The 10,278-nt window shown below is 55.1% G+C and overlaps 1 protein-coding gene across 9 annotated transcripts in view; it reads right to left on the bottom strand.

The window, feature by feature from the left end:
* Window positions 1–731: 731 nt before the first annotated feature.
* Window positions 732–10,278, bottom strand: part of DAB2IP (DAB2 interacting protein) — a 76,263-nt gene continuing 66,716 nt past the window's right edge. For 7 of the 9 annotated variants that reach the window (XM_006091120.2, XM_023755956.1, XM_006091115.3 and 4 more), the window contains 3 exons: window positions 9,097–9,290; window positions 4,497–4,584; window positions 732–3,715 (listed from right to left, as the gene is read on the bottom strand). In XM_006091120.2, coding sequence (XP_006091182.1) covers window positions 3,548–3,715; window positions 4,497–4,584; window positions 9,097–9,290 — 450 coding nt within the window. In that variant the 3' untranslated portion in view covers window positions 732–3,547. The remainder of the gene's footprint in view (window positions 3,716–4,496; window positions 4,585–9,096; window positions 9,291–10,278) is intronic. The other 2 variants (XM_023755952.1, XM_023755954.1) reach the window with 1 other exon arrangement.

Below are 10,278 nucleotides of genomic sequence, written 5' to 3'. Positions count from 1 at the left end.
GCAGAACCTTGGCCCTTGTGTGCCATGCTGAGGTGGGCAGGAGCTGGGCCTGGACTTGCCCCCTCTGAGCCAGTCTCCCCACATGTGCAAAGGGGGTGCACTGACCCTTAGTGGTTGTTGTGTGGTGCCTGGGACCTGCTCAGTGGGACCCAGGGCTGCAAGGTCCTCTGTGCACAGGTGCAGCTGAAGGGGTTTGGGGGCCAGTTTGTTCACAGTGGAGGCCTTGGGTTCGGTCTTGCAGGTGGGGGGCTTGGGAGAGCCTTATGAGTTGGAACCTTCCAGACATCGGAAGGTTGGGTTCCGTCCAACTTTGCCATGACTTGCTGGACCCTAGGCCAACCTCTTCCCCGTGATGGGCCTGTCCCCTCCTGGAGGCAGACTTCAGCAGGTGGGACAGCATCTGAAGCAGAGCTGGGCAGGAGCTGGTGTCTGCTGCAGGGCAAGTGTGGGCCCTTCTCCCAGGAGACCCTGGGACCAGCAAAGACCTCACTTCCGAGCTGGCTGAGCCATGGGGAGGCTTGCAGCCCACCTGCTCCACTGCCTGGAGGAGGGGACACCGGCTCACTCAGGGAGCCGAGACCACCACTGCCATCGGCTTGAGGGGTCTTCCCTGTGTGCAGTGCCACCAGGTGAACCAAGTGCTGGCACAGGGGGGCAACATCAGCCCATGACTCAAGGGTCACCCCCACAAAATCTCCCGAGACACAGCTGAATGGAGAGGCGAGCCAGGCTTAAAATAGCTAAATAAATCTTTAATATTTCTAATTGCAAATGTACAGAAATTGCACAGCCACACAGTCTTAGAACACCAACAACTTTCTCTGTACATTATTACATAGTTAAAAGTCACAGCTGGAGAGGCTCCGGCCGAGACTCCACGTTTGCAGTTTTGTCCTTTTCACATACTTACAAAAGGGGGGCAGGGAGGTGGGGGGCCGGGCGGCTTGGGGGCCGAGTGTAGAAAAGAGAGGGGCTGTTTCCCTGGACAGTCTGCCTTCTGCAGACGGACGGGTGGGAGGGAGAGGTGCATCCGGCAGATGCTCTGTGGGGGAGGGGAGAGCTCTGGCCTCGGTTCCCCACCCCCCTTATGGGCAGTTGGAAAAAGTCTTCACTTATAGGAAGTTTGGCAGTTTCCTTCACCCTAAACATAAAAGTTCACCAAATAGGCGCCTCTGTGTTGGCAAAGGAGAGGAGAGGGTCTCCCGTAGGGTCTGGGCTGGGACCGTGGTCCTCCCCACCCCCGCCCTGCGGGCCCTCTGTCTGCAGGCCGTCCAGCACCACGACGCGGGTTCTGTGTGGCCCAGGCGAGAGCCCCCTTTGCTGGCCCAGCCAGGGCGCATGTGCCCATCACCCCCACCCAGACAGCACACTGCAAAGCAAACAAATTAATGCCACGGGCAGGGGGGGAACCCCAGCACCCAAATCCCAAACGTCTTCCTCCTGCCCAATACTGTTCTCTAGATTAAAATATAAAATACAAACCATCGGAGAGCAGCGGTCCCGGGCAGCCCTCGGCAGCACCAGGACTAGAGGACTATGTACAACCGTTAGGTGAAATAGTTACATTACAGTCAAACACCAAGAACATTTACAAAAATGGTCAGACTTGCAATTCAGATAAAAATCTGGAGTCTGTACACGTTTACAGTTTTTGCACTAGGTAAGTAAGGTTTTGGCCTGAGAGCTCACAGCCCAGCCAAGGGCCGCCAGCACCGGCCACCGCGCTGGCCTCCTGCGCCTGCTGTCGGGCCCTGGAACCTCCCCTGTATTGCTAAGAGGCGCTCAGTCCGAGGTCGCTCTACGAGGCATCGGTGGGCGGAGAGTCAGGTGGGGGGGTTGGGGGGGGCTCACTGGGCTGTGGGGGGACGAAACGGAACCAGAGGACATCACCGGGGCCAGGCCCCGCCTGTGAGACCACAAGTAGAAGCAGGGCCTCAGCCCCCATGGCCTTCCCTCCTGAGGTCTGTGACCCTGGGGGGCTGCCCTCGCCCACCAGCGTGTCCCTGGCCTGACTGTACTGCAGGTTTCGTCTCAGAGCCCATTCCCTGAGCATGGTCCAGGCCCAGGACGGGGTTCAGTGAGGTCTGGGCCACCCCTCCCCCTCTCGCCCTCCTGACGGGCTCTGTGGCAACCCCAGCCCTGGCACCACGTCTCCAGCCCCTGGGGCAGGAAGGGCTCGGCGCTCTTTCCAAGGGTCTCCTCGCTCCCTGAGGCTGAGGCTGAGGGCTGGCCCTGGCTCAGCCCGTCTCTGCTGCGGGGCAAAGGCCCGACTTGTATCCAGGGCTGGGGCTGGGAACAGGGAGGGGCCCAGAGAGACCCACGCTCCTGCCCACCTATGTCCCGCACGTGGGGGCGCAGGCTGACGAGCTACAGAACAGCCTGGAGCTGAGGAAAACGGGCCCAGCTGTGTGGGGTGTGCCCCTTCCCTGTCTGCGGCGCCTGGTCCTTGGCTGGGGGCCCCGGGAAGGGTGAGGAGGCGGCGGCCGCACACGGGCCGGGTGCAGGCCGCTGCTGTCTTGGAGAGGGAGCAAGTCTAACATCCTCCAGGGCCGCTATTTCCCATGCAGTGCGCACACTCAATTTAAAAGGCCCCTGTGTTCCAGCAAGCGAGCGAGCGGGCTTTTGTTTCTAATGCATACTGCGAAAGGAAAAGAAATCACAGTTATCCGCCTGCCCAGGGTTGTGGGCATTAGAATTCTTTAACCCTAGAGCTCAGCCTTTCTCTCAGGATGGGCCCCAGCGGCCACTCCCTGCAGGGCCACAGGAGGGCAAGCAGTGCTGCTGGGCCAACGCTGCCCAGGTCTTTGGCTTTGGGAGCTCCAGACATTGGCCCGGGCGGAGGCTCTGATGCGGGGCAAAGGCCCACAGGTGCGAGGGTCCAGAGGACAGACGGAGCCTCCCTGGGTCTTTTTGGCAGAATAAGGAGGGAGGGAGGGAGGAGGCGGCGGGAATGTGGGGACAGGTCTGGGTGATCCTCGGTTCCTCACAGCAGGGTCCCCGACAGGCTGCATGCAGTGGCAGGTGCTCAGAGCCGGGCAGGGGACACGGACCTCAGGCAGCTCCATCCTCCCCACCCCCCCACCTGTCAGCTCCTGAAACTGCAGGGCAGGGCCCACAGGGAGGGGCCTGGCTGCCAGGGAGCCTGGGCCCCAGCTCTTCAACCACCCCCACTCCAGGCAGCTCCCTCCTTGGGGAGCGCGAGGGGTACATGCACTTGGCCAGGTCAAGAAGGAAAGGTGACACACACCAAATTCAATAACCAACGGAGACAGGTTTTGGCCGCCCCCACCCCCGCCAGGCTGTCCCACTCCCCGCGTGCAGTCTCTTCGCCTGAACCCAACACGCTTCTTGGGCAGAAGAGAGAGGGCTCCCGCTGCGTCAGTCTCTCTCGGCTCCCTCTGTGGCCGCCTCCGGGACCGTGGACGGAGGGCACGGGAGACGAGCCTCGGCCTCTTGCCCCCCGCGCTGGGGCTGCAACTGTGGGGTGCTCCTCCCCAGGCCGAGGCCCGGCCCTGGGCCACCACAGTCCTCCCTCTCCTCGGGCAGGTTAACAATTGCTGCTGTTTCTGAACTCGCCGTTCTCGGTAATCTGCAATTTGGTGGGGTTGGTGGGGGAGATGCCGTTACGGGCCTGCATGCTGTACCTCTCTTTCAGCTGTGTCAGGGCGCTCATGAGGCGGGCGTTGGCGGCGTCCAGGGAGGCGATGCGCTTCTCCTGTGGACAAAGAGGGCGTGAGATGGGGTCACGGAGGGGACGCATCTCCTTGGGGCTGTGTGCCTGTAGGAATGCTGGGGCGGGAGGAATGTGGCCTGGAGGAGAGGCCCGTGGAGCAGCGGGCGAGTGGGGCAGGGTGGCCTTGCCATCATGGGCCACGACCTCCTGGAGTCTGCCTTTCTAACGCCGACCATATCGCCTGCCTCTCATCCTCAACAGAGCAGCTCTAGTGTCATCCATCAGCCACCCGAGGCCCGGAGGGCAGGTGCCCTGTGCCTATGCGTGACATGCAGAGGTCACAGCTTCTGGTCCTGTGTGCAGTTTACAGTCTGCAAGGACTGGCCCTATTTCTGGGCGCTTGAGACGAAAAGGAACAGGCCTGGGGGAAGGAGGCCAAAAGCCTCTAACATGTCTCTCCTCTCAATGCAGTTGGAAAGCCACAGCTCTGAACAGAGCCCCTCCCACTCCCTGTGCCACCTCCAGACTTCCCCATTCGCCTCCCAACAGATCCACTCTTTGGTTAGCACCCCTGGTGAAAGGCAATACCTACCATGTTGCCCCAGTAGGGGAGGAGTTGCCCTGCCCCTTCCACAACCTGTCCTAGTGAGCTTGTGGTCCACTGAGACCCTCAAGTCTGACTTCCCAGGGCAAGGATCTGTTCTCCTATTCCTCTGCAGCTTTTGCAGTGGGGTATGACTAAGGATATGGAGAAGCCAAAGTCACCCCCCTTATCCTAGGTCCTTTACCACCTGTGGCCGATCAAAGGGCCAGAGCCCCCCACCTGGGCATCGATGATCTTCTGTTTGGAGTCTACAGCTGCTTGCATCTCTGCGTGGTCCTTCTTCAGCTCCTCCTCCACTGACATCAACCTGTGGCCAGAGGTAAGGACAGCACGTGAGGGAGCAGATGAGGAGGTGGGTGTGGGCCTGTGGCCGAGGAGACATGTGCCTGGGACAGAGGGCCTCCAGCTGGCCCCTGGCCACAGCGTGGGCTGGACCTACTCCTTCCTTACACTGTCCCCCAATCCCATCTCCAATTCCCCAGAAGCCCCGGGGGCTGCCCCTTTCCTGATGTTCTTCCAGGAGGGTGGGCGTGGGTGCTCGGTCCTCCCCATCCTCCAGAGCCTGGCAGGTGGTATAAGGTTGTGGGAACGTGGTCTGGGTGGGGAGACGGAGACCCTGGAGGACTCTAGAGCTCTCTCCTCCCTCTGCATTCATGGGGCTGTGCCGGGCACGCGTGGTAGTGAGATGAATGAAGTGTAGTCCTTCCCCTCAAGGCACTCATTAGGCAGCAGGGACACGGACAGAGACAGTAGCTATGCCCTGCACGGGCAGCTCAGGGCCATGGGACAGAGCGGGAAGGGGGTGCACACACGGAACTGGACATCTGAAGGACAAGGTCTGCAGGTGGGAAACAAGCAGAGAAGACGGGAGGAATGCCATCTGCAGAGGCTCAGAGCTAAGGCAGGTGTGGGTCCGTCACCAGCTGCTCCTTTCCTGAGACCCTTCCCGCCTCGTCCTGCTGGTCTCTCCCACAACTGTCAATCACTCCCCGTCACTCCTACCTCCCAACTCCCTTCCTTTGGCTTCTGAAGCCCACACTCTCTGGGTCTCCCTGCAGCTCCCAGGCCACTGCTGGCAGATGCCACGTCCTGGCTGCCCCTAGGATGTCAGGGCTCTGCTTCCTCTCCATTCTTCTCGCTCTACAAACACTCCTCAGATGAGCTCATACACTCCCACGGCTTCCTCCCCAGCCCAGCAGCAGCTCCCGTCCCCTAGGTGAGCACTCAGCTCACGCACAGTAGGTGCACAGGGAGGTCAATGGAGCTGGGCAGGCACCACACAGGGCTGTCATGAGAAGTCAATGGGTCGGGAGCACTAGTCAGGAGAAAGGAGTGTGGGGCCACGTCAACGGGGGGTTCCTGTCACGGGAAGGCAGTCATGGAACAAAGCCTACCAGAGGGGGTGGGGGGAGGCGGAAGAAAGGCAGTAGATGGCATCATTAGAAGGGAAATTAGACTGGTATATCCTGTTTCCAGCTATGGTGGAATAACAGGGACTAGATTTATCCTCCTGCCATAAAAAATAACTAAAAAACTATAAAACCAGATAAAATACCTATAGAACAAAGTTTTCCAGATACTAAATAACTGGCAGCACAGTCCAGTGATCCCTACAAGAAAGGGACATGCAGTGTGAGCCCCGTCCAGCGCCTGGAGTGTCGAGGCCAAACAAAAGGAGGGAGCGACCTCAGGATGGAGGAGACCCAGGGAGGGCAGGAGATGGGGCTGGGATTCACAGGACAGTGCGGACAGGAGGGAGATGCAGAGAGAGGGCCCCCTGTCTCCTGAGGGGTCCCCTTTGGTCTTTGGCTGAGGACTGGTCTGCATGCCTGTGAGAAAACAGCCAGGCGGGGACAAGAACCACTGGAAAGTTCACAAAACCACTCCAGGAATCGTGCACGTTCCTTCCGAGCACAGTGGAAAGACGTTGTTAACCCAGGAGGCCTCCAGTGGGATCCCCAGAAAGAAACTGCCAGATTGGGCCTCGATTAAAGGCTGTCCAGGACCCGCCCAACAAGTGTAAATGTAAGCCTCAACAGAACCAAAAGTGATTCCAGATAACCTCATTGTGTCCCAGAACAAAGCCCAGAATATTTAAAGGAACACAAAACATCCAGCACGTACGTAAAATTCACAATGTCTGGCATCCAACCAAAAATGCAGAGAAGTAGAAAAACATAACCCATAACCAGGAAGGAAGAAAACTAATCAGTAACAACAGACTCAGAAATGTCAGATGATAGAATCGGTAGGCAAGGACATTAAAACAACTATTATATATTGCACATGTTCAAGAAAATATAGAAAAGCATGAGCATAAAGAGAAGTATATGGAATTAAAATCAAAGTCTAGAGGCAAAAGTATAATAGCTGATAAAAAAAAAGTACTGGATAGAATTACTTAGCAGATTAGACACCGAAGAAGAAATGATTAGAGAACTTGAAGACAGAGCAATAGAAATGATCTAAGATAAAAGACAGAAGAATGGAAACAACATAGAATCAGTGGGATGTGGGGCAATATAAAGCAGCCCAACATATGTGCAATGGGAGTCCCGGAAAGCAAACTGAGGAGGCATGACTATGTACCCACAGATCCAAGAGCTCAACAAACCCAAGAAACGTGAAGAAAACCACACTAATGTGATAAGTAAATCTTAAAAACAGCCAGAGGAAAAAGTATGCTAAATACAGAGGAACAAAGATAATGACAGAGTGCCCATTATTACAGCCAGTACTAGCCTGGTATATCCTGAAGGTTAAAGCAGGCCTACTGCCTGTGTTTGTAAACAGCCACACCACACAAACAGTTCTGCTGTAACAGCAGAGTTGAATAGTTGCAACTGACACCAAATGGCCTGCAAAGCTGAAGACATTTATCACCTGCCCCTTAACAGAAAATTTCTAACTCCTGTCCTAAAGCAACCACAAAGAGATTAGCTAATAAACCAATAGGAGATAAAATGGAATCATAAAAAATACAAAAGAGGGCCAGAAAAGGGGAATAAAACAGTCCGAATAGAAAACAAGTAGCAAGATAATAGGTTTAAACATAATTATATTGACAATTACATTAAATGTAAATGGTCTAAACACTTCAATTAAAAGGCAGAAACTATCAAATAAAAAGCAAGAACCAACAGTAAGATGTCTGTAAGAGTAATTCACTTTATATAGAAACATAAAGATGGGTTAAAAGTATAAGGATTGAAAGGGATATAGCAGGCTAATACTATAATTAAAATTAAGTTCTGGCAGCCTTATTAATATCAAAGATGATTTCAGAGCAAGGAATGTTATGAGAGCTAAGGAGGATGACTTTATAATACAGAGGTCAGTTCATCAAAGTACATAACAATCCTAAATATGTATACATCTAAGAATAGTGTTTCAGTGTACGTAAAGCAAAAACCAACAGAAATAAAAGGAGAAATAGACAAATCCATAATTATGATTAGAAAATTCAACATCCTTTTCCCAGTAATTGACAGAACAAGCGGAAAAGCTAGTAAGGATACAGAAGACTTGAACAACACGATCAACCTAACTGACATTTACATTAGGGAGGAAATATGCCAGGACTGGTTAGTAGAGATAAATGTGTTAAATAAGCCACTGAATTCAGGAAAGCATGCACCTCTCAGCGAACAGACACAAAGAGGAGGTGGTTAGGGGGAAAGTGCTTCCATTTTTGTGACCACACATGTGAAGAGAGCAAAGAGCAGAGCTGGCAGTCAAGTGGACAGTGGGTTTCTAGTGACCCTGGTTACAGGCCCTCTGCTCATGCTAACCATTTTCCAATGAACAAACCCAGAGGTAAATGAAACAATAATTAGGAGCAGAAAAACAGGTCGTCTAAATAGGAGGAATTTGGGGAGGGTTTTTGTAGTGAATAAATTTAGCATGAAGCCTGGTGTGCTGGGGAACATCCTGGCTACTGCACTCCTGTGAAATCTGTCCAGATGACAGGCTCTTGTACCTGGTATTACTGTCATAATAAAGTCCACTCCAGGACTGGGACTCTGTGGGTTGGCCTGGATGCTACACTTTGCACTCCCTGCCCACAGACACAAAGGTGCTCCCACCCTACTCAAGAGTAGAGAGAGAGAGAGAAAAAGAGAGAGGAAGGGAGGGAATCAACACAGAATCTGATATAAACCATCAATAAAGATGAGTCAGAATTGACACCCATCCCCCCACCCCCGAAATCTTCTTGTATGATCCATAGGTACCTTAAAACCCAACACATCCAACACTGGTGTCATCACCATCCCTCTCTCTCCCCACCTGAACTGCTGCTCTTTCAAAGTTCCCCATCTCAGTAATTAGCACCACGACACACCCAGATGCTCTTGGTAGAAAAGTCTGGGGATTATTCTGTCTCCTTCCTCCCTCTCACCTCCCACCTTCAGCCACAGAAAGTAACTGACATTCATTCCTATTTTTCCTGCCCTGAACTGGGTCCTCATTGTCTGTCTTGGCACCTCCAATCTGGCTTCTGCACTCCCGAGTGCTCACCAAGGAAGTGGGACTCCATACAGGGCCCACAGGTCCTCCCAGAGCTGGCCTCGGCTGACCGCACTTCCGCCAGGCCTGGCTTGCATTCTACCATCAGCACACACTGTACCCTGTGGGGCTCCCACACTCCAGGCTACCTTCTACTTCCAGGCCTGTGCCACAGTCCCCACCACCTGGGACACTTCCTTCCTTCCTGTCTCCACACTCCACTCACCCTGCAGCTGGTCAGCCCCTCCCCGGAGCCTCCTGGAGGGCTGTGTGGGGCCAGGACTGGACCCAGAGCAGGAACAGGACCCCTCACCTACTGATGATGCCCTTCATCTGGATGTCCTTGTCCTCCTGCTGCCGCCGCAGCCGCTCCTCACCCTCCTCCAGCCGCGCCTGGTACTCCAGCACCAGCTTCTGCGTCGTCTCCTCCTGGCACTTGAACAGGGTCTCATACTCCTCCAGCTTTTTGGTGGAGATTCGTAACTTGTCCTGCAGCACTGCCAGGTCCTGCCAGGAGGGCAGTGCGCCACAGCACAGCACCCAGGACAGAGAGCACAGCCGCGTGAGCCCAAGCAGGCGCCCAGGGTGGGAGGGAACCCAGGTCGGAATACCCCGGGGCCTGTCCCCACCCCAGCTCACTTCCCACTGTGAGGAGATGCCCCCACCCGGGGCTCTCTCCACTCCAAACTCCCATCCCCCTCGTTTGACCTTACAGCTGTGAAGGGGATGAAGACTCAGAAGTAAATTTAATTAAGATCTTTAGCTTTTTATAGCAAACAACGGTTAAGGAGATTTGACAGTTCCCTGTGAGATGGAGGCTCTGTAGGAGGGGAAACTGAGGCTCTGAAGGCAAGTGACCGAGTCACATGAGTAGAGTGACCAGTGGGGTAAGATGCAGCCTCCCAGCCTCTATCTGACCCTAAAGCCAGGTGGTGGTGGGAGAAAGTGAGGGGGTGGGGGGAGGGGAAGGGGATGTTAAGGGCAAGGTGGCCCGGCTTTCTGGATCTGACTCGGTGCAGCACGCTCAGCCTTTGGGGGAGTCAAGGATGGGTAAGGCAGGAAGAGAAGCAGCAAGCTAGGAGGCTGTGCGGGCTGGACAGAGGGCAAGGCAGGCTGATGCCGGAGTCGGGGCTGAGGCCAAGGTGCCGTGAGAACACAGGCTGGGGGAGGCAGGAAGAGCCTCTGCTTGAGTCTGGCAAGAGGAGCCCAACTCTCTCAACAGCAAAGGACTGTCCCGAGGTCAGAGGGCAGCAAAGCCAGAGATCCACCTCCAATGTAATCCCTGAAGCAAAGCCTGACCCCAGGGGAGCCTGGCTCCACCCCAGATCTTCTGCCCACCCCTGCTCGGGGGCCAGAGGAGTGAGGGGAGGGCCTGCCAGAGGCAGGACCAGGTCCCCAGGGAGCTCAGGACCAGGTCCCCAGGGAGCTCAAGGAACCTGTGAAGGTTAGTAGCAAAGTGGGTGAGAGAAGCAGCAGCTCATTCAGCCAAGGGACA

The sequence above is a fragment of the Myotis lucifugus genome, unplaced genomic scaffold (genome assembly GCF_000147115.1).
Source record: "Myotis lucifugus unplaced genomic scaffold, Myoluc2.0 scaffold_87, whole genome shotgun sequence".
Taxonomy (NCBI): Eukaryota; Metazoa; Chordata; class Mammalia; order Chiroptera; family Vespertilionidae; genus Myotis; species Myotis lucifugus.
Note: the sequence above shows the minus strand (reverse complement) of the source record. Positions and strands in the feature narration are given on the sequence as shown.